At 37.9% G+C, this 24,034-nt stretch overlaps 2 protein-coding genes across 5 annotated transcripts in view; one reads left to right on the forward strand and one right to left on the reverse strand.

The window, feature by feature from the left end:
- Nucleotides 1-24,034, forward strand: part of LOC5570773 (tyrosine-protein phosphatase corkscrew) — a 438,185-nt gene that overhangs the window by 70,066 nt on the left and 344,085 nt on the right. For 3 of the 4 annotated variants that reach the window (XM_021849370.1, XM_021849372.1, XM_021849371.1), the window contains exons 3-4: nucleotides 13,986-14,173; nucleotides 14,237-14,366. In XM_021849370.1, coding sequence (XP_021705062.1) covers nucleotides 13,986-14,173; nucleotides 14,237-14,366 — 318 coding nt within the window. Of the gene's footprint in view, nucleotides 1-803; nucleotides 1,186-13,985; nucleotides 14,174-14,236; nucleotides 14,367-24,034 lie in introns of those variants that run through there. The other variant, XM_021849369.1, reaches the window with a different exon arrangement.
- LOC5570776 (acetylcholinesterase) lies at nucleotides 20,095-22,441 on the reverse strand. The gene is made up of 4 exons (XM_001659316.3): nucleotides 22,013-22,441; nucleotides 21,686-21,952; nucleotides 20,623-21,635; nucleotides 20,095-20,564 (listed from the first exon to the last, which is right to left on the reverse strand). The coding sequence occupies exons 1-4, from the start codon at nucleotides 22,202-22,204 to the stop codon at nucleotides 20,309-20,311; spliced, it is 1,728 nt and encodes a 575-aa protein (XP_001659366.1). The 5' UTR covers nucleotides 22,205-22,441; the 3' UTR covers nucleotides 20,095-20,308.

A 24,034-nucleotide genomic window follows, 5' to 3' on the forward strand; every position in this document is an offset into this window, starting at 1 on the left:
AAACCCTGTATATGTAACGATATATTACAATATTTGTATGCGTTCTAGTTTTGGATGTAGATACACAGTATTCAGGTTTGCGTAAAAATTTCCTCCATCTTTCAATCAAAACAAATGTGAATAACAAGACCAGCTAGAGTGAACATACCATACAAAATTGAAACAGTACATTGCCCTATATGATTGTATGGCTGTTTATTTTAATGGTTGCATGTGATTATACAATTGTCTGTTATCTTAAAAAAGCTTCATGTTAATAAAATGCGTAAAAATACGATGTCATTAATAAACGGCATACCACCATGGGCTGATCACATTGTGTGGATGCAGGTAGAAAATATGCTCAATTTGAAACGTCTTGTAATCGATTCGTGTTCAAGGTTTATCAAATATATAAAATCGAAATTAATGTAACTCTAATATTCTCCTATTAACTCACATATGAGGAAAGAATAAAAATACAAAAATCGACTTTTTTCAATTTTTTGCCGATGAAAGATTTTTTAATATTCCGCAAGCTTTTTTTGGCCACCAAGGCTTACTTTTAGTGAAAAAAGATCGGAGGTTCATGCAAGTTCGATAATATGTGTGTTCCAGCACACCGTGCACCGTCTTTTGAAGGCAATGCATTGTTGAAATAATAAGTTATTTATTTCAGCCGAAACAATGTGAAATTCTTGTTAGTTTTATCAAACATTGTGAATTTTACAATAGGGTTTTCCCTGCGTGTATACTGGGGGGCTCTCGGCGCAATGTGTGCGCCCCATTGCACCAGATGATCGCGCGAAACAAACGTAGTTCGATTGCAGCAGCCGGCTTGTCGCGATCAGCTCTCCCGAGTGTGAATCGGATCATTCTTTCGTTCGTCAGTCAGTCAGTCAGCCAATTCAATCGGTTCGGGGGTCGGTAGATTTGTGTAAGTGTGTAGCGCGCGCGGAATTTGTTGATAGTCATAATCGCGTAGTCCCGTAGTCGTTGTCATCAAGATGCACCACATGTGCGACGAGCAGCCGCACATTCGGACGTGTTACTTTCGGTGACGGGCGTTTCGGATCGTTAGATACGGTTCTACGAGAGATTCCGGGAGTCTGATCGTCGGATTCGAAACTCAATCGCAGGAAGATCGCTGATTAAAATCTTGGGAATGTATTCTTTTGTGTGTACAGTCGCAATGCCAAGGTTGAGGTGAGCTTCGCTATATCCCCCTCGAATGTGTCCGCTAATGCATGCTGAAGGGGGAGACCACTTGACTAATTGTTCTGGGAATGGAATTCTCCGTGATACGTATCGCTTGATTTCGAAACAACAAAAAAACGATGCAATGCAATGCAAAGATCGTTAATACCTAGGTGCCGAAGTTTGGCTGCAATTATTTCGATTGGTTCGGGACAACCGGGGCTTCGTTCGTTGCAACCGGGGCACAGAGTTCCGTTTGAACTAGATCGTGAACTCAATTCAACAGCGTCTTAAAACGATTTTTTGGATTGGTGTCAACGGACAAAGTCTGCAAAGTTACATTTAAATGTTCAAAGAACAATTAGCGATGAACTCTCATCAGATACATGCCTATTCGTCAACTCGTGACTAATTCTGTTCGAGTAAATCGTTTTGTTTTACGCTTATTCTCTAGTTTTATGGTTTCTTGAAATCATATCAGCCTAGAAAATTAAACAGTATTGCCTTTTCTTTTGTTTTAGCTCTAATGAAATCGTTTGGATGGCTAGTTTTTAAAGACCATTGAGAATTTTAGAAATTGGGGGCTTGGTGGTCTAATGGCTACCACTTCTGCTTGGTAAGCAAAAGATCATAGATTCAATTCCAGGCCCCTTCTATAGGTAGAGTACTTTGTAAATGTACCTTAGTTGTGCATTCTGTAGCTATCGAGTTCTGTCCATATTCCATCTTTCACTCATTCCACGCTCATTCGTATGTTCTAGCAATCGCTCGAACCAGAAACGGCGGACGTTACACCGTTTCTCTCTCTCTCTATCGCTTTGTATCATCATACTGACCTTACTTTCTTCATCGCTTGTAGCATATATACAAACGCTATATACGGGTGGGAAAAGGGCAGACAGTTCGTGGGCTGGATGAGGATGTCGTGGATACCAGGTCCGAAACACGGAGAAGAATCATCCATTCTGCTCCAACAGTCCGCGGCGAGCGTCTGAAATTCAAACCACCAGACGGAAATCTTAAGGTAAAACATCTCGGAATCTAAAGATGGCCGACTTATGTCTCTACTCACGTTTTCAAAGGCCCAAAACTGTAGAAATAGTAGGCAAACGTTCCTGATCTTCTTATTTTAAGCTTTCTGCTAGTGCACAAGGTCAAAATAAAAAGTGCACTGTTGTGGGATGCTTCCTTCGCGAGATTTGTGCCTTTGAAGTATTAGTGCAATCGTAGAAGTTAGATTCCAAACTGTTTCACCTTAATATAAATTAGGAGGAACCGTACGACATGGCAAGTCCTGCACTGGTGGTGACTCTAAATCACAATACATACAATACATACATGCCATTGAGAATTTTAGAAATGCCCACCGGTTTGGAGTTATGATAGTGACTTAATGGATCAAATAGATGAAAAAAGACATCAACTTCCTTTTCCGTCAACATTTTTTTCAACTACAATCAACTCTCCCTTACTCGATACTTCGTACGTCGATATCGAGTTAAAGAACCATAGTAAACATCGGGTAGCTTGATGGTCTCTTAGCTCGCAGTTGCACTTGTTTTGTGTTCTGTAACTAAATGGTCCCTTCAATATCGAGTTATTGAGAGTTGACTGTAATTGGTATGAATCTGACTCTAACTCAACTTGCTTCTTTTTTATAGTTTCGGCTACGAATGTCATGTGAAAACTGCACGAGGCCATTTCATGTTTGCTGTAAGTTGCAAATACTGGTTCCACAAGGCTACCTAGATAGAAGTTAGGAAAATAAGGTTCTTGAACATGTCCCACTGCATCATTTTGAATGAGTCTACAAAGATTGCTCGTTGTTCTTCTTTTATGTTGAAGATTGATCTGAGCTTTCCTATTTGTAGTCACTACTCAAACTTGCAATCTCAGATCGAATAAGACCAACAGCATAAAAAAACCATACCGGTATCTATTAAAAGTCGTCAAAAGCGAAAAAGCACAGAATACACCCTGTAAAATGCATAATGTGAGACGTAATTACTTTATCGATTCTACCCCATTACCCCGAATCCCATTTCCCCGAATGCCATTTCCCAGAATTCCATTACCCCGAATGTACCATTACCCCGAATTCCATCGCCCCGAATGCTATTTCCCCGAATTTACAAGTATGTTGACATGATGACATTGATGACATTTCTCAATGATATTGGAATTCGGGGTAATGTCATTCGGGGTTATGGGTCGTTCGGGGTTTTGGATTTCGGGGTAATGGCATTCGGGTTAATGGGATTCGGGGTAATGGCATTCGGGGTAATGGGGTAGAATCACTTTATCGGTATCATTTCAAGCATTACATTCTTTTCTTATACCTAGGTGTTCTGTTTTCAGTTCAGAACTTCACCTGCTTATTAAAGAAAAAACGCTTTAAATTCACTTAACCTAACTTAATATAACGCATTAATCATGGCAATAGAAGATTGCAACGATTTTTGTCTAAAATTATTATCAATAGTATTCGACATGGGGGCCCAGATAGCCGTAGCGGTAAACGCGCAGCTATTCAGCAAGACCAAGCTGAGGGTCGTGGGTTCGAATCCCACCGGTCGAGGATCTTTTCGGGTTGAAAATTCTCTCGACTTCCCAGGGCATAGAGTATCTTCGTACCTGCCACACGATATACGCATGCAAAAATGGTCATTGGAATAGTAAGCTCTCAGTTAATAACTGTGGAAGTGCTCAAAAGAACACTAAGCTGAGAAGCAGGCTCTGTCCCAGTAGGGACGTAACGCCAGAAAGAAGAAAAAGAAGAAGTATTCGACATTTGTTCCAATGTTTCAACATTGGATATTTTAAATAACTCATTAGTACTATACCAGGGAGGGAGCTTCAGAATCATGTTAAAAGTTTTATTTTGAATTCTCTACATAGCTTTCTAACATTATAACAGCTAGTCCATATTGGTGCAGCATACAATATGGCTGGCCTGAAAATGTTTGAAGATCAATAACTTGTTCCTAGAACAAAGTTTCGATTTTCTGTTAATAAGTGTTAAAGTTAATTTTTTATCTAGATTGAGCCCTCGATACTTAACTTCATCTGACCCCTCTCATAGTAACAACATGTCTATTTGAAGGTTTCAAATAAAGAGCTTTTGGTTTATGTGGGGATATGATTAGTGGAGATTTGGAAGCATTAGGGAAATCTTCCATTTTTGCAAATCTGAAGAAAAAATATCCAAACTTGTTTGCAATCGACTACAGATGACACGCAGACTTTGTCCTTTGGCGGAGAGGCTTGTGTCATCCGCAAACAAGGATTTTTGACATTCCTGAGGTAACTCAGGTAAGTCAGATGTGAAAATATTGTATTATATTGGTCTGGGGTTCTGATAATTAACTTGAAGTGTACGTTTGACAGATAACTTTGAATTATTCTAACAATGTATGTTGGAAAATTAAAGTTTTTCAACGTTACGATCAAGGCTTAATGCCAGTTACTGGGGAATGCTTTTTCAATGTATAGAAAAGCAAGACCAGTAGAATAGAGTTCAGATTTGTTGAAACGAATCAAATTATTTACACGTAAAAGTTGATGGGTGGTCGAATATCCATGGCAGAATTCGAACTTTTTTTTTGGCAAAAATTGAATTTTAGTTGATGTGGACCATCATTCTGTTTAAAATGATCTTTTAAAAACGTTTACTGTTGGAGGAAAGCAAGCTGATTGGACGATAGTTAGAAGCTCCTGCAGAATTTTCCTTCGAATTTGAAATCGATACAACCTTGGATTTTTTTACAAAAAAAAAACGCTTAAATATAGATGCTATGTAATTAAATTCACGATTTTGATCAATCGAACCTCTGTGCGACGGAGATTTTGTTTTGTTTTGCTTTGCTCCACGCGAATCTCCTCGACTTTGAGTCGAGGTGTGATGGGGCGAGGAGGGAAAAACGACGAAGTGGTTTTTGAGTTCTCCTTTTTTTACGCGGTGAAGTGATACTTTGTTGCAAAAAAGTGCATCTTCGAGACCGGTGGTGCCGATGATGATGTTGATGATGATGATGCTTTCGGATGGACGTGCGATACGTGACGTGGATTGATTTTAATGAGTGGTTTCCATGCAAGGAAATACCACCGCACCGGGGTGAAGTGGATGCGATGATGTTTGGGATTGGATGGATATTCCTGGAACACCGGTCGAGGGAAGAAGGATGAAAGGTTCGTGTGGATTTGTTGCGAGCTTCGTTTTTGTGTCGTTTTAGTTTGCAGAAGTAGGAGAAGTTTTCTTGAGGCTGTTGCAATTCTTGCTAAGAATAATTCGGGTGCTGTCAGTTGTTCTTGATACTCTCGATGAAATAAGCGGTGTTAATCAAATCACTTTGTAATATTGTTTATAAAAATACGTAATTAACAATTATTGTTATTATACCGAAGAATAATATCGATTAGTAATAAAATAACCTGTCTTAACTAGTCATCTGTTTTTAATCCTCTTCAGACTTAAATTTCTCATAGATGTGAGTATTTTCTTAGCATCAGTCCTAGAAGCATTGATGATGGATCTCATGGAGATTTTCTTTAAAGAAGCTATCCGAGCAGAAGTAAATAACTAAAATTATTGGTAACTAAAGTTGTTAGCTTCATTAAGACCCTTAATTTAAGAGAGTCAACAACTAAAATTTACTCCAGAAATAGCATGATAATGTCAATTGTTTTTATTTCAATGGCAGTCGACATTCAAATATTATTTAACAAGCAAACTATCCGCGCACCGTCATCTCGTATCATCCGGATCTGAAGCGAGCAAAGTTAGTTTTCCGGTATTCTTGCAACATGATCTGCCCATCGTGTGCTTCTAGTTGTTGTCATCTTCTGAACACTGAGTACGTAGAGACCCAGCTCATGTTTCGTCGCCACACACTGTTTCCTGTACAACGCCAACGATAGTCCTAAGTTCCAGGCGCTAGAAAACTCCAAGACCATGTAGATCCTCCTCGAGCATAGTCTAAATGTCTTGCCCGGATATAGGAATTTTTTTGCCGTTTGTAAGAATATGCCTCACCTGAAACAGGTCAGTGTACAAATTTGTCACCTTTTCCCGGCAATGTCCATATCATTAGCGAAGCAAACAAATTCACTGGATATGTTAAAAATCGCCCCTCGTGGGATTCAAACGAGCTGGTATGCTCCTGAAATTTGTACAACATTTTTCAAACTGTCTATCATTGCTCCTATCCAGCTTGTAAACTTCCCAGGAAAGCCCTTTTCGTAACTGATTTTCTATAGCTCTACGCGGTCGATTACAGGTGATAGAAAAATCGGGCATGACACTTTGTAGATCGTGATAGATGAGTTACATACTTTATCATGTTAGATGAGTTAGATACTATATAGTTTATATTCTTAAACTAATGAATGGCTCCCTAGACTTTTCTCAAATAGTGGGTTTGATTGTTTTTATTGCCCAAAGTACCAGTTATTGTGAATCCTTTGTAAGATTCTTTGTGGATTCCCTGTGAGATTCTTGGTGAATCCTTGACTCCTGGTTGGTTCTGAATGCGATACTCTTCAAGATTTCTATCGAGAATCTTACGGTTTTCACGATATTGTCACAGACAAAGCCTTTACCATATTACTGTGTGTATAAACTTTCATTATTTTCTTTTAAAATTTTTAGCCAATTTCTTTGTATAAAACACTGTGCATAAAACACTTTTTCAGATGTGTCCTCTGAAAAGATCTGCCCTTGGGTTCGATTCACGGTCAGTCCAGGATCTTCTCTAAACTTAAATTAACTTGATTTCCCTGGACATAGTACACGCTCAAAAAAGAGTTCTGGAAAATGTGAACTGTCAAAAATACACCATGAACTACCATCATGTTTACATGAACGTTCTCGGAACTAGGTAACGCGTTCACATGAACATGATCTAGTTCACGGTGTATTTTTGCTTGTTGACGAGTTCACGTCTGCTGTTCACGGATACGACAACGGATTTTTTTTTCTGTGTATCATCGAGCCTATTTCACGATTTACGAATGCGTAGTATACTATGAGCAGGCACTGCTATAAATGGGAGATGTACTGCAGAAGATTTAAAGGAATAGTTTAATAGTTTAGAAAAACTCAAGCAGGAATATGGAAATTCCAAACAAATTTTCTGAATGAACTTCTGAAGGAATCCTTTGGCATTTTTGGAAGCATGGATTGACCGCAGTAATGAATCCTAAGGGCATTTAACAGTAATTTTTTTGTGAAATTGCTAGAGCATTTTTTAAGAATTTCTGGAGGGACACATAAAGCAAAGGATTACAGAAGTTTGAGACATGAAGAAGAAATTGAAACATTTCTGGAAAAATCCTTGAAGGAATACATGGAAAAAATTAAAAGAAATGCCTAGATGACTTCTTTAAGCCAACTTCAAGAAAGTTGTGGAGCAGTTCATAAGAATTTCTAGAGCATTGTGATATGTTTATGACAATTGCTGCTAGAATCCTGAAAACAATTATACAGGAACCCTATGAGGAATTCCAAAAAAATCCATAGACAAATACTTGGGAATTTCTTGGACCAATTTCTGAATAGATTCCTGGAATAATTAAAAAAAAACTGTACGAAAATCACAAGAGAACTTCATTGAATAAGAATGAACTATCCTTGAAGAATTATCTATGGAAAAGTTCCTGAACGAGTACCTTTCTGAGAGAAATCTGAATGAATATTGAATCGGTTTTCAGAGGGATCCCTGAATAAATTCTTGTATTGAAAATACTGGAGAAATTGGAGGAAAACTCTCAGGACTGCTTAAGCAATTTCCAAGAAAACTCAAAAAAAAAAATACATTAAGAACTTTTTTATCAAATTTCTAGTTGAATCAGTGGGAAATTTTCTTCCACATTAAATTTTGAATAAATTAAGTAATTCATATGATGGTTTTTGGATAAATCCTTGGAGCAATTCTTGCAGAAATTCATAATAAATTTTTAAAGGTAGCCTTAAAAGATTTGGCTAGAATTTCGTGAAAGAACACTTTAACCACCTCTAGGCAAAACTCACGTAAACATTTCAGGTTGAATTCCTCGAGGAATCTTAAATGAAATTCGTAAAGTCAACGCTATTGAAATAAATATAATATTTTTTGAGGAACGTCTTGAGTAATTTGTGCAAGAACTAATCACTAAACCATTTCTCTTAAAAAAATATTACGTTATATCGATGTATTTTATATAGCTTTCTGACCAGAAATTCAGAAGATTTTCGGTAAAATCAAGATAATTAAAAATAATAATGCCATTGACGATAGATTTCTGAAAATGTTGAAGACACAGGTCTTATTCTTCTTAACGTCCCCACTGGGACAGAGCCGGCTACTCAGCGTAGTGTTCTTATGAGCACTTCCACAGTTATTAACTGAGAGCTTTCTTTGCCTAAGCTGCCATTTTCGCATTCGTATACATCTTGTGGCAGGTACGATGATACTCTATGTCCAGGGAAGTCAAGGAAATTTCCATTACGAAAAGATCCTGTACCGACCGGGAATCGAACCCAGACACCTTCAGCATGGCTTTGCTTTATAGCCGCGGACTCTAACCACTCGGCTAAGAAAGGCCCCACATAAGACACATGTCTTGATGTTTCATTGTCGTAGCCCTGAAATTGTCGTAATTCTGCAACAAATTCTCATCGTTCCAATGTTACAAAATTCCTTGAAAGATCTTCAGCAAATTTCTAAGTCAGTTTTTTGGCATGTTCCAGGTGACATCTTAACTAATCCTTAGTGAGATACTCGATGGAATTTTGGCGAATTCTTGGTACACTTGCGAACAAGTCTTTGTTAAGTTCCAGTAAGTTCTTAACGAACGACAGAATATAGATAATTTTGATAAATTACTTTAAATAATTTCAAAAAGAATAAATAAAAATTGAAAACCTATTCGCTCTTTGTATAAACGATGTTTCTAAACTAATTACCATATACTTTCATGAAATGCTACGATATTCTATTAAAAATAGGTACATATTTGCAAGATCTTAAGATTCAAACAATTTTGAAGGTTTCCTCAAAATATACCGATATTGTGAAATAGTCTTATCGTTTCGCAGTGAAATATAAGGAAATCATACAGAAATCAAAAGATTGTCTAAAGAAGAGTCAGAAAAACTTTTAGATTTTCCGAAACAAAAACTTCAAATTTCATAACAGGATATTTGGAAGCATCTATTTATTACGTAATGCTAAAATTGTAAATTTTTGACCCCCTCCCCTCCCCCTCCGAAACGCTTTTTGTATGAAAATTTTTACATGAGCCGTAACGCTTGAGCCTACTCCTCCCTCCCCCTAGAACATTACGTAATTTGTGGATGCCGCCTTTGTGAATGTTCTGATAAATTTCCCGAGAGGAAATCTTTGGAAATACTTAAAGGAATATAAACTATAAATTTCAGTTTCTAGATTTCCTAATTGGAAATTCCTAGAATTCTTGACTGTAAATCTCCGAATTGCCCCCCCCCCCCCCAACCTTAAGATTTCTCGGTAGGAAATCTCCAATTTTCCTTCCGGAAATTTTCGCACCTCCCGGCAGAAAATTTTCGCATTTCCTAGCTGAATGCTGAATCCTCTTTACATGTCCAGGCAGAAATCTCCACATTCCCTGGTAGGCAATTTTTGCATTTCCGGAGAGAAAAACTTCCACTTTCCCAGAGATGGTAGCGAGTCGTTTTATAGTGACTTGGGCACTTTTTTTGGCTTATTTGCAACAAAAAATCACGTAAATCACTTCTTTGGGCTGGGTTTTCTGGCCATAATATTTGAATAACTATCTGACATTTCAAATTAATTCGGCTCCGTTGTGCCTGGCGGCGCATGAGCCTGCCAATTAAAGGAATAAGTAAAAAAAAACAATCTGGCATACTTGCGGAAAGAATTACTACTGAACTTTCTGCAGTAATATTTGGCTATCTTAACCTGCCTTCTGAAAGAGCATCATCCTCAAGTACTAATCTTTTTTTGGAATTGCATTAGAAATTCTAATAAATAAGCTATACTATTTCCATACAAAACACACGTTTCTATAATGAATGCATGCACATTGTTGGATAATAATAATTCACTAACATCAAATCCTCCTGTTCATACATTTCAGCAATAAATATGCATCTAATAAAAAGAGATTGAAAAAATGCGAGATCAATCGTTTACTGTTTGCTTTATAATCTAAGTATGCAAAATTAGTCATTTTCAGGGTTGTAGAACAGATAAAACATGAGGTTACGAGTCGTATCTTAATTATTGTTTCCAATAATTCATTCAATGAAACGTACAGTTGAAATAGAGATATTTGAGGAACGCATGGAGTCATTTTCTAAATGTTTATGCACTACATTCATCTAATTCGGGTTGCCTCGATTTCGTTAAAAACCAATTGTGTTCTGGATTTACTGTTTATTTGGAAAAAAGGGTTTAATTTTACAGAAATTCTGTCACAAATTTGAACTGGTTTCTATTTCTTGCTTGTTTGAATTTTGGATTCTGCCAGGATTTTCTGATTTTCCTTCAGGAAATTTTCGCACCTCCCGGCAGAAAATTTTCGCATTTTCTAGCAGAAAATCTCTACATGTCCGGGCAGAAATCTCCACATTCCCTGGTAGGTAATTTTTGCATTTCCGGAGAGGAAATCTTTCACTTTCCCAGAGATGGTAGCGAGTCGCTTTATAGTGACTTGGTCACTTCTTTTTTTGGCTTATTTGCAACAAAAAGTCACGTTTGAATACATATCTGACGTTTTCAAAAGATTCTGAACTCAATCAACGATTTTTTAAGAAACCCTCAAAAAGGTTGTCTACAACCCAAAATTTTCCCTCGATTTATTTCATAGATTTGTTAAAAATGCTTCATGTAATTCGTTTTGTATCTGTACTTCAAAATTCTCAATTAATTTGGACCAGTAAATTCCTCATGAACAGAAATTTCGCCAAAACTTCACAAATTAGTTTTCCGGAGTTCATATATTTTATAAACTTAAAGTTTTCTTCCGACTGAAATTAGAAATTTAAAATAAGATAGCCATCTCTTTAACCATTTATGGCAATCACGTCTTATACGAGACAGATAACTGTAAAACAATATTTTAAATTGCTACAGTTGCCTACATTTTTAATTGACCCAATATGTAGATTGATCGATATACATAGAACGTATTTTCGTTTCTAGTCATTTTTATGACTTATTACTAGAGAGTGCTTTGCGAAGACCCAAGCAGTCCGATTCATTTTCGCGCTCTCGGAGTGTCTTTTGACTGGCTTCGTTCGTTTGCCCAGTGCTTTGCAAAGACCCAAGCAATCCGATTCATTTTCACGCGCTCGGAGTGTTTTTTTTTTTATTTTTTTTTCTAGCACTTTATTCGCTCGTCATCGGGGTTATTTTATATTTCTGCGTATACGTGTTGACGCTGCGATTGTAACTGTTCAGTCGAGGATGGATTACCAATTGGTGAGCTCGTTTCATGCTTGTAATAACACATTTGTATCATAACATGTATTTTTTATGAATTTGTTGAACAAACTATGAATAGCACTTTAAGTGTTGACATAAGCGCTTATTCATGTTTTATAAAATTTCGAGATTCAAACCTTTGCATAGTTCGATGTTTAAGATGTCGACGCATTGATAGATAACTTTTGCAACAGAGGTTACATGAATCGCATCACTTATCAAGGTGAATCCTGATCATGTAGCTTTGAAGCCCTCTCACTAACAAAACTCCTTCCCGTGGCAACCATGAAGATGCAGAGGTATACTCGGTCTTAAGTAACAATGGATGTCACACTAATATTCCTTCCCTTCCCCGATAACCGTAAGGACGTGGCCGGCGAGGACTCTCAAATTAGTAATGTCGTTATAGACATTACTAATTTGAGAGTCCTCGAAAATGTACATTGAAGATGGTATGCTACTTCCAAGCTACATCTGTTGGTTCCCTGTACAATGTCGATGATTCTTGTCAATCACGGAGTAGCAACTACGAATTGTATGGTCATCAATGGTCATGCTCATGCTCATTTTTATGACTTATTACTAGAGTCACTATTATTTTGTTATCTGATCGCTACCAGCCCTGATTTACCGGCAGGAAATCTTCGCATTGGTAGACCGAAAGTCGCTGGATTTCCCGACAGGAAGTTTCTGGTTTTCTCGATAGGGAACATCTAGATCAGGCCTGCCCAACCTTTTTGAACCGCGGGCCACATTCCAGAAATAATATAGCGTGGCGGGCCAAAATATTTCAAATTCATGTGGAAAAAAACGAGATAATTGTTTTAAAGCATAATGCTAATACTTGTTAAGGAGTTGTATTCAAGATTATGTCAGTATTTAGTTCAAGAATTGTTGAAAATCCTGAACTAAATTTCACAATCATGTTGGAGATGTTATAAGAATCAAGGGCCTTCCTTAGCCGAGTGGTTGAAGTCCGCTGCTCCAAAGCAAAGCCATGCTGAAGGTGTCTGGGTTCGAATCCCGATCTTTTCGTAATGGAAATTTCCTTGACTTCCCTGGGCATAGAGTATCATCGAACCTGCCACAAATGCGAAAATGGCAACTAAGGCAAAGAAAGCTCTCAGTTATTAACTGTGGAAGTGTTCTTCGAACACTACGCTGAGTAGCCGGCTCTGTCCCAGTGGGGACGTTAATGCCAAAAAGAAGAAGAATGTTATAAGAATCGTACAAAGAATTCTCTCAAAATTCCACCATCAGAATGTTTAAATCAAGCGTAAGAATCCTGCGTGACATTTAGCAAAAATGTAACACAGAATCTGTATTCCAAAATCCTGTTAAGGAATCTGCGAGATATTTGTTCAGGATATGAAACCAACTAAGAATTGGGTCAGAAATCCACACGGGATTATGTGGAAACACTGTCAAGAATTTTGTGAAAATTTGGTTCAGAGAATTCGGAAAAATTCTGCTTATGGATTGGTGAAAATTTTGTCTTAGTTTTCCGTAAAGTTATGTACAGGATTTTGAAAGAATCAAGCTTTTGCGGTGATATTTAGATAACTGATTTAGCCTTTTCACATCATATTTTATTTGAGCATGATCGAAGTTCAGAGTCACCCACCATGTCACATTTTTTCATGAGTTTGTATCCCAATCCTAAAAGATAGGACAAACGATTTTGAGTGCGCTAGGTTTATTACTTGTTTTGCGTTTGTTTCGATGACAATTTGATTCACTGAGTATTATCGAAATATTGGATCATTTTGAATCATTAATGGTTTCAAGTAAATTTAAATATTTCAAAACTAATTGAATCTCCATACTGAAATATTGGCGTGGAATTCAATTTAAACTTTCAATAATGATCTTTGGTATGATCCAACTTCAAATAAATAGTACCGGGCTTTATATGGGAAGAATCTTCAAACTCTTCGCGGGCCGCACAAAATGACGTCGCGGTCCGGATGTGGCCCGCGGGCCGTACGTTGGGCAGCCCTGATCTAGATTTTCAAACTGTCAATCTCGAGATTTTGGGACAGAAAATTGTACATGTCAGATTCGACATTTATGAAAGATGTTTGAAAAGGGATACCCGAGATTTGGCATAGATATAACTATGTATCTGCTTCTGATATTCGCAAATATTCAACGAGAAATACAAGAGATTGACACTTTATCAGTTGTATGAAGGGCCAAAAGTGAAGGCGTATCCAATATACACTTTCCCTTCATCGTTAAGGGGAGCATAATAACCACTTCTATATACTATATAACATTAACAATTTTTTACTTATACCGTAATTTTTTACTTTTACTCATGAACCTCCTCCATCCCTTCCGCAGGTGGTTCCACCCGTCGGTGTCCGGCGTCGAAGCGGAAAAGATGCTCCTGGAGCGAGGCTTCGACGGGTCCTTTTTGGCGCGGTTATCGTCGTCGAGTCCGGGCGCCTTCACACTATCCGTCCGCCGCGGCAAAGAGGTGACCCACATCAAGATCCAGAACAATGGCGACTTCTTCGACCTGTACGGAGGTGAGTGTTTTGATTGATATTCGATTAATCAGAAATTTGATTGATCGGTCTCTTTGGTTTTAGGTGAAAAATTCGCCACCCTGTCCGAGTTGGTTCAGTATTACATGGAAAACGGAAACCAGCTGAAGGAGAAGAACGGACAAATCATCGAGCTGAAGCAACCGCTCATATGCGCTGAACCAACGACTGAAAGGTTAGTGTCCCTCCTCTCTCTCTCTCGTGGTTATTTTGGTCGGTTTAGATTCCTTTACATTGTACAGCCAATGCAATTTGCTTTTAGGTAAACTTACTGGATTTTCAGTTTAAAATAATTTTTAAAACTTCCCGGAGTACTTACTTATCAATATTCTGAAAGTATATGCTTTTCCTCGAAATCCTGATAAGATTTCCCTCAAAATGTAGAAAGGATTTTCCTCGAAATCATTATTGGATTTCCTTCGAATGATATGATTTACTTCGAAATAGTGATTGGCTTTCTCTCCAAATCCTGAGACGATTCCCCTTGGAATCCTGAGACGATTTGACTCGAAAATCTAATAGGATTTCCTTTTATAACCTGAAAGAATTTCTTTTGAAATCCTAAAGAGATTTCTCTCGCAATCCTAAGCGGATTTTGCTCATAGTCTTGAGAGGAATTCCCACGAAATTCTGAGAGCGTTTTCCTCGAAATTTTGAAAAGAAATGCAGGGAGGATTTTCCTCGAAATCCTGAGAGTATTTTAACAAGTATTTCCTCCAAAATTCTATCAGTCGTTTGAAATCCTAAGAGTATTTCATCTTGGAATTTTGAGAAATTGGATTTCCTTCGACATTCTGAGAGGATCTTCTTGAAAAATCGATAGAATTTTCCTAAAAACCTGGTTATATTTGGGATTTCCCTCGAAATTTTGATACGATTTCGAACAACATTTTTCAGTCTGCTCCATAAAACATTTGGTGCACTTTGAACTCCTGTAGAAACTCTTGAAGTATCGCCGTAGAAATTAACTTCCCGAAGAAAATCCTGGAGTGTTCCTCATGAAGAATCATACGCCCAACTCAGGGCTGGTAGCAGGTCTCTTTTAGAGACTTGTTCACAATTTCAAGGGAAACCTTCAAAAAGTCTTTATTCTCAATGGGAGGTCTCTGAAGTCTCTTTTTCATTGTCAATCCTAATCTAGAGGCTCTCTATCTCGAGAATCCTCTAAATACTCTCACACGAATATTTGCCAAGTTCTTCTGACATTTTCTCTCGGATTTTTCCAGAAAAAGCTTTGAGATTTTTTTTATATCTTTATTAACAAGATTTTTAGCCCTGGGCTAGTTCATCTCGGGACCAACGGCATTACTTCCCTTCCGAAGGAAGTCGTCACTGATTTTTTTAGTGACTATCTCGGGAATGGGATTCGATCCCAGGTCCTCGGCGTGAGAGGCGTGTGTTCTAACCACTACACCAGGTCCGTCCCCAGTTCAGAGATTCTACCTAGTTTCTAGTAATTTATTCAAAGAATTTTGGAGATATACTTTCAGAGACTTCTCTTGAAATCCGTTAAGAGATTTCTTCAACAAACCTCCTAGAAATACGTCCAGAAATTCTTCCAGCGATATTTCATAGAATGCTAAGAAGAATTTCTCCAGAATTTGCCCTTGTATTTCTACACTGCTAACTCCAGTAATTTCCGCAGGAAATAATCTAAAAATTTCCACAGGGACTTTCTCAATATTTTTCCACAAAGGCTTCCATTGATTCATCTAGCAGATCTTCCAAGAATTGCTACAGGAGTTTTCCTAAGAAAATCCTGTTTATTTCACGGTTTTTGTAGATATTTGTTTACGGGTTTTTTCAGGAAAACTGACAAGAAGTCCTCCAGGAGTTTCTACGCCGATTTTTTCGTGTTTCTTTCAACCGTTTTCTTTCGGTTTATGGACAAAAGGTTGCTAGACAAAACGTCGAAGGTCGAAAATTATTTACTCGAATAGATTTTTTTCTTTGGAAAAAAAAGATTTTCGACCTTTGTCCTTTCTTTTTTGTTCTTCGACCTTTTGTACTTTCGACCTTTTCTCATAGATCCGTTTGTCGCAGATATTGCCTTAAAAATACTCCAGGAAATCAACTACTTTTTAAAAATGTCGCCATAAATTCTAACAGGGATTTTTCATAGAAATCCTCCTGAAATGTAGAAATTTTTCCAGCATTTAATCTAGGGATTACTCTTTCAGTTCTTCAAAACATGTCTCTGGCAATTTCTTGAGTAATATGACCATGAATTTTCAAAATTTCCTATTTAGAGTTCACATTACACTCAACAATTATTTCTTTAATTCTTCCTAAACATATTTTTTAGGAATTCCGTTCGTTGTTGTTCAAAAAATACCTTTAGAAAAACTAGCAGGATATAAACTGGGGATTGTATTGAATATCTATCTATCTGTATAAATAAAAATGAAATGTTGTTTTTATGTCACGAGTTGGCTTGAGAACGGACTATCGGATTTTGAAAATTTCCTCATAGTTATGTTCCTGAAGTGCTCCGACGGGTTTGTCAGTATAAAAATCACAGGATATTTACCGGCAAAGTCCGAAAGTTTTTCAATAAGGTACCCCGGGGCAAGTGAGAATCCGGGGTAAGTGGGGCGTTTCGTCATAGCTCAACTAGGAAAAGTTTTTCATGGGGGTATTCTTCTAGAAAGTTGAAGATACAATGTCAAGGAATGTATTTAGTATTAAACATATTGTTATTTTTATTACCATGTGGTTCATATAACAGTTGTCAGTTCAGCGCCATTTTCAACTTGCATGACAAATTGTGACACGTTTCACGTCTTGCATTGACTCGCAAAAAATAAATGTGTTTTAAATAGAGTTTCCATCAGTAAGCTATATTTTTAAGTATTATTACAAGTTGCTAACGATAAACCAGTATTTTGTTTTCATTTCATATGAAATTTTCGATGGTCTATCTTACCCCAAAATATATTTGTACCTGGGGTAAGTGGGACATATCAAAACAAAAACCAGAATCAAAACTTTTCGTACACGTTTCATACATTTTGCTAGAGAGTAGCACTAAAACATTCAAACAAATGATTTTTATCAAAAAAGATCAACCTCAAATTACATAATTGCATAAGAGGGAGAAGAAAAGTGTTATTATTCTTTATTTTTTAATTATTTTTTTTATTTTTGAAATACGACTTCAAAATTGAACAAACACACAGCTGAAATTTGAAATGCATCATGAGAACGATTACTTTTCTATGATATTTGAACTTTATTTGTTATTTCTACCAAATTAAGTAGTGATGGAAAACAATTCCATCCCATAAGGTGGTTTTCTGCCATGCATATAAATAATAACAAAACATATTTATAATTTCGTCAATTATTGATTGTTTATGTGCTACATTTTAATTAACAACTTATAAATGATATATTTTGAACATGTTTAATTCCTCTTTACGCATTTATTGAGGAATTTTCAGTTAATATTAAGTGTGAGGTGACATACTATTAAATAAAGGGTTTCTTCCTAAAACGTAACGTATTTTATGGTTGATCCCTTATGTACATCAAATATGTACTTAAAATTAAAAATATATGACTTATCAATCCTATTATTGTAATGGTTGACTTACTGATGTGGATTGACGCATGAAACTGGATGTGTCCCACTTGTCCCGCTTAGCGAGGTAACTGCGTCCATTGGCTCATTCTAAAACTTTCTTCCAAGGTTTTCACAATTTCGAAATTATTCGATTAGTTTCATGCACACACCAGCAAATATGTTGCCAAAACGTGATTGTGTTGTTGGATTTGAAAAATGTTGACATTTGAAAATTTTATTGAACAATTTGTTTGAGCTATCGTTTTTTTCGTTCCCACTTGCCCCGCGGTACCATAATTATCTTATCCATTCATCTATAAAATACTCCCAAGACTTTTTCAAAAACATAGAAGTTTTGTTTAGTGAACCTTGTTGGAGTTTATCAGGAATTTCTACAGAAGCTCCATCAGAGATTATTTTAGGGTTTTTTTTTTAGAAATGCCTCGTGTTTTTTTTTTTAGAAATTGCGCCCATGTTCTTAGAAAACTATACCCTTTACATTTCTCTGGAGATATCCGTGAAAGAATTCCAAGATAAATTCTATTAAAGACTTCCTTGGAATATTTCTAGAATTCCTAAAGGAATCTCAGGAGAAATCTCTGGAGTTGGAAATGAAGAGAAAATCAGTTTCTTTTTTTGAAAAGAAAAGAAAATGTCGAATTGACTACATTCATTCTTCATAAGGGCTTATCTGCATTCATCGATTTCTCTTCTTTGTTGCTTTCTTTGTATTATTGAAGCAAACTGCTTCACTTTTCGTAAGGCGGCATCCACAACACTCGAAGGGGGGGAGGGGGTAGGCTCGAGCGTTACGACTCATAAAAAAATTTTCAAATTTCCATACAAAAAGCGTTACGGAGGGGGGGGGGTCGAAAATTTCGAATTTTAGCGTTACGTAATAAATGGATGCCGCCTAACATGTTTTCGTGTTGTAGGGTAGAGAATCACTTCATCTTGCTTCACGAGCAAGAAGAATTGCAGATTTATTGAAGTTGAAGATTTTTTTTTTTCATCGAAAGAGAGGTTCGATTAAGAGAAATCGCTCGTGTCAGTTAAGCCCTTATGAAGGGACAGTGTTAAATTTTTGAAAAAATCTAGAAATCAGAGGAATCGCTGAATAAATTATTGGTAAAATTCTCGAATATATCCTATTTGAAAGTGTTGTTGGACGAAATCCCTGCAATGGTCTGGGTCATTTGGCAGAAGGCATAACGCCGTTTGGCATAAAGGACATTTAGCATAACGGTCAATTGACATAATAGTCATTTGGCATAAACAAATTGCATCAAGAGCAGGCATATTTTGAAAGAAGGAATATCATTCTAGTTATGCCAAGTGGCCGTATGCCAAACGGCCATTATGCCAAATGGCGTTATGCCAAATGACCTGCTCCCTCCTTGGAAGAATCACTGGATGAATTCCTTAAGGACTTAGGAATGGACGTTTTCTGAAAAAAATATTTGGAGGAATTCCTGAAAAAAATGGTGGAATTTTTGAAGGTATCTTGAATGAAACACTTGTAGGAATTTCTCAGGAAGTCCCTAAAAGAATTTTCAGATTAGGTTCAGGGACGAAAGGTCGAAATAACGAGACTTGAAAAGGACAAAAGTTCGAGAGACAAAAAATTGAAAGGACTATAGATTAAAAATGATTTGGTTGGTGGAACATTTTTCCCCGTTTAAAAAAGATTTTCGACCCTTCTTTTTTCTCTTAGAGCTTTTGGACACTTTGTTCATCGACTTTCTGTCCTTTAGACGTTTTGTCTTTTGATCTTTTGTCATTGAGTAACATTGAGAAAATACAGTACTGGAGAGAATAAAGTAAGCATTGGTCGTTTGTCCATACAAAATGGTCAAGTAGGAGGCTTGGAAATTCATAGCATTTCATACACAAACTTTTAAGAGATCGTCAATCTCCAATCTTGACAAAAAATATACAATTATGAATTAGAAATAATTCTTAATCGGAAATACTTAGCGCAATATGCTTTTCTGCAAAATTGTTGGATTTGATATAACACACAAGGTTTCAGAATATTTTTTAAGTAAAACTGATTGCAAAGTTTGTGATTCAAATATTGCAATTTTACAGTTGAGTATTATACTATGAATTGTAATAATTCATATTATTTTTGATCTTCGATGAAAATTTCAGGTAAATCAGACCAGCAGAAGTCAAGATCCAGACCCTCAAAAACGGCCAATGTAGTGTACTGTACCTGAATTGATTTCTAATAATTTTCCTGAAAAAAAAAAAACATGAAAAATTACATACAAGTTTACAAACAATATGTTTGTCGTTATATTACAAGGCAAGGAATTGAAACAAAACTTAAGAATCTCCTTAAACACATGTTTAATCAAATTCTCTGAAGAATCCTTATGTCTCTTCTGGTCTCTTTTTCAAGCTTAGGGTTTCCAAAGTTTCTATTTTGAGGACACTCTGTCGCTTCCAGCTCTGTAATTAGTTGTTGTTTGATGAGGGGGACTTCAACCCGAAGGTCATTCGTCCCTCATCCAACCTGTAATTAGTCTCAAACATCCGTTAGTTTATCAGTCTTCCATATATTTAACTTCCCGCTCTAAATGTTCTCCATCTTCTACATGATTTGTCATTAATTCCAGAGAATCACATTCTCCATAGTAAATACACTGGTAGATGGGTTCCCAGAACCGGTAGTACTCGTCCTGTTTGTCATTGTCCGCTCGCACTTCAAGTTCTTCGTCTATGTTCAAATACATCGGATTGGATTTGTCCCCGTTGTATGCAGGCCACGTTATTCCCGACATTTCTCTAGTTGTAGGGTTCCTAAAAGTAGAATCATCAACTCAATTTGTCCGCTACTCCTTTGAATCATATTCATTACCCGAACTTCACGAAGTTGCTCACCAGCTCAACGACCCTCTCGTGCACCTTCCACTCCTTCCGGTACTCGCTTCTGTTTGCCAGCGCTTGGCGCACAATGTACGGCGAGAATACGTACGCCAAATCATCCCCGTGGATCGCTCCGTAGAAGCGTTCCCGTACCAGCGCTTTGCTGTATTCGTACTTGCAGTACCCGAAGCGGCCGTCGAACTCAAATCGATAGTAGTACACTGACAGATTGCCTTGGAACTCTACCAAGTGCCTCAGTAGTCGCTTCGTCGGGTAGTACACGTTGGCCATGTTTGCCAGTTTACCGATTGCGGCGAAGTCCGTGGCGTTATTCAATCTCTGCTTCACAAATTTGAGGATTCTGGCTTCGTCTAGTCGTTGATCGCCGTCTTCCGGGAAATTGTGCCCGAGGAAGAGTTGATCTCTATAGTATAGAATCCTCTCGAACTCGGTGGCAGTCAGGCCCATAAGAATCGGAACCCGACTTGCCGGTTTCCTCTTAACCAACTCATGAGGTGATTTGACGATGATGGCCTCCGAGTTGGTCGGATCTTCAACGGCTGGGATGTAATACGGCGAGAATTGATTCATGAATGCGACGTGATCAAAGATGTACTTCGTGTGGATTACTCTGTAGTCGATCAGCTGAAGTTCTTCCAGGGAAGTTACGTTGAACGCTGACATGACTTTCTCGGTAACATTCCGATCTTGTGCATACATCAACCCGAATGGTACCAGATTGGATCCACCTATGAGGATTAACCGGTGGAACAGTCCTCTAGAAACTTCGGAGTAGAGATGGTGAGCTGCGGCTGCAGCTCCCGCACTGTGTCCCATGAGAGTCACACAATCGGGATCTCCGCCAAAGGCTGCGATGTTCTGTTGGATCCACTGCAGGGCTGCGCGTTGATCCTTCAAACCGAAGTTACCGGTCACGTTCCATTCGGGTATCCGCAGAAATCCCAAAGCGGACAGACGGTAGTTGATTGCAACAATCAACACTCCCTAAAAGTTGCGAGTTAGTTATCGTCGGAAATATAATCCACCAAACTCACACTATCCATGAGAAGATCAACTCCGTGAGTGGCGAAAATTTGACCGGATCCAATGACGAATGATCCTCCGTGGACGTAAACTAGAACGGGGTAACGTGGACGTTGATCCTGACTTAATTTTAATGACCTTGGAACGTAGATGTTCATGAACAAGCAATCCTCATCGCCCAGTAGCTTTCCCCAATGGTTCATGTCGTCCCATTGTGGACAGATATGGCCGAACGCGGTGTAGTTCTGCGACCCGTTCGGGAAATAGAGTTCGGGATTCTGAAATTTAGTATATCGATAGATGACACTGACCTTTGATTCGAGTTGTTGTTAACTCACCTGAAATCGTCTGGTTCCGGTAGGTGCCAGGGCGTAGCGAACTCCCAGATAGACGCAGTGTTCTGTACCTGTGAAGGTTTCGTTTAGGATGCCGATGCCTGTGCTATTGGCGTTAAGCTGAACGACGCAGGGATTGGATGCTCGAGTTAGCTCGGTGCTGAGGGATATCAACAATAACAGTTGGATTAACATGGTTTATAAAGGGGCTATTGCCATGCAGGATCCAATAAGACTGGATTAGTGGAAAGATTCATCATTCATGAACGGCGAGAAGCTTATCAATGAGGAAAAGTCCATTGAGATTAAACTGATAGTTCCTAGTAAATCTGCACTACTTGTTGCATAAACATCCAGCGGTTGCATCACGCGATTGTTGTTGGGCTAGTCCATCAGCTGCTACCTCTTGTTTTTCCCGGCGTTACATCCAAACTGAGACAAATCAATTGAACTAGTAATCGAACCCAGACACCCCCAGCATGGCTTTGCTTTATAGCCGCGGACTTTACCGCAAGTTTTACAAACGCCACATACACCTTCCGTATAGCTTTTGCTTTATAGCTGTGACGTTACTACAGGGCTAAGGAAGTCCCTTTTTGCAGTTGTTGACTGATAGATTCATTGACCAAAGTACATTTATTGCATTCGCGTGTTGTGAGGCAGGGGTCTTCTTTAGCCTAGTGGTAATGTCCGCAGTTACAAAACGAAGCCATGCTGAAGGTGGCTGAGTTCGATTCCCTGTTGGTACAGGATTTTTTTCCTTGACTTCCCTGGGCCTAGAGTATCTTCGCATGTGCCACACGATAGACGAATGCACGAATGGCAATATAGGCAAAGAAAGCTCTCAGTGTTAATTACTATAAGACTCTGTCCCAGTGGGAACGTAGTCACAAAAAGAAATAGAAAAATAATATCGTAGGCCCAATTAGATCGTGATTCCTAACGAGCTCTTTCATGGAACTCTTTCTAGAGTATTGATTTCTGGCAAGGTTTGTTTGTTCAAGAAATCCCTTCCAAGAAATTGATACAGGAATTCCATCAAAAAATTCCACCAAGTATTTCCACCAGTAATTGCTTTTATCAAAGTTCTTCCAGTGATTTGACTAGTAATTCCACCAGAAAATTCTACACCGATTTTCTCTAGAATTTCCTTTAAAAATTCCTTCAGAAATACATGCAGATGTATACTCCAGGTACTCTTACAATGATTCTACCTAGAAATTCTCCAAGGATTCATCAAGGAGTTCCTCCAAGGATTCCACCAAAAATTTCTCCAAGGATTGCACCACCAGAAAGCCTTCAGGGATTTCACGAGAAATACTGAAAAAGAATTCATCAAAACTTCCTACACGGAGTATCACCAGGGATTCAATGCATTCTTTTATAAATTCCACCAGTGTTTCTTTCAAAGATTCTTCCTTGTTCCTCTGAAAGCACCCTACGAGGCATTCGTCCTGGGATTTCTGCAGAAATTACTTCAAGAATCTACCAGAAATTTCTCCCAAAATTACTTAAGGAATTTATCCATCAATTCCTTCCAGTATTTTTTGAAAGATTTTTTTCCAAGGAATCCACCAGGAATTACCTTAGAGAATGTCTTACAAACTCCTTTAGGGATTGATTTATAAGTTGTTCCAGAGATATATTAAGGGATTTATTCAGGGAATTTCTTCAGTGTTTTCTATCGTTATTCCTCCAAGGATTTCTCAAGAAATTGCTCCTTGGATTTGTCCAGAAATTTACCAAAAACAATCCTTCCAGGTGCTTCTTCAGGGTGCGAGAAGATGCTTTATTCAATTCTCTGAGGAAATATCAGTTGATTCCCTTGGAGGAAATTCTGATAACCCTGAAGGGAAATTCTAGTAAAACCTTTGGAGTATTTTTACTGGTGAAGTCTCTGAAGGAATTACTGGTGGAATCTTTATAGGAAATTGTGGAGGATTTTTCCAGAATATTTTGGAACAACCTCTGGAGAATTTTTTGAATTCCCGGTAAAATCTCCGCAAAAATATTGGTGCAGAAAGA

The sequence above is a fragment of the Aedes aegypti genome, chromosome 3, assembly GCF_002204515.2.
Source record: "Aedes aegypti strain LVP_AGWG chromosome 3, AaegL5.0 Primary Assembly, whole genome shotgun sequence".
NCBI classification, from domain to species: domain Eukaryota; kingdom Metazoa; phylum Arthropoda; class Insecta; order Diptera; family Culicidae; genus Aedes; species Aedes aegypti.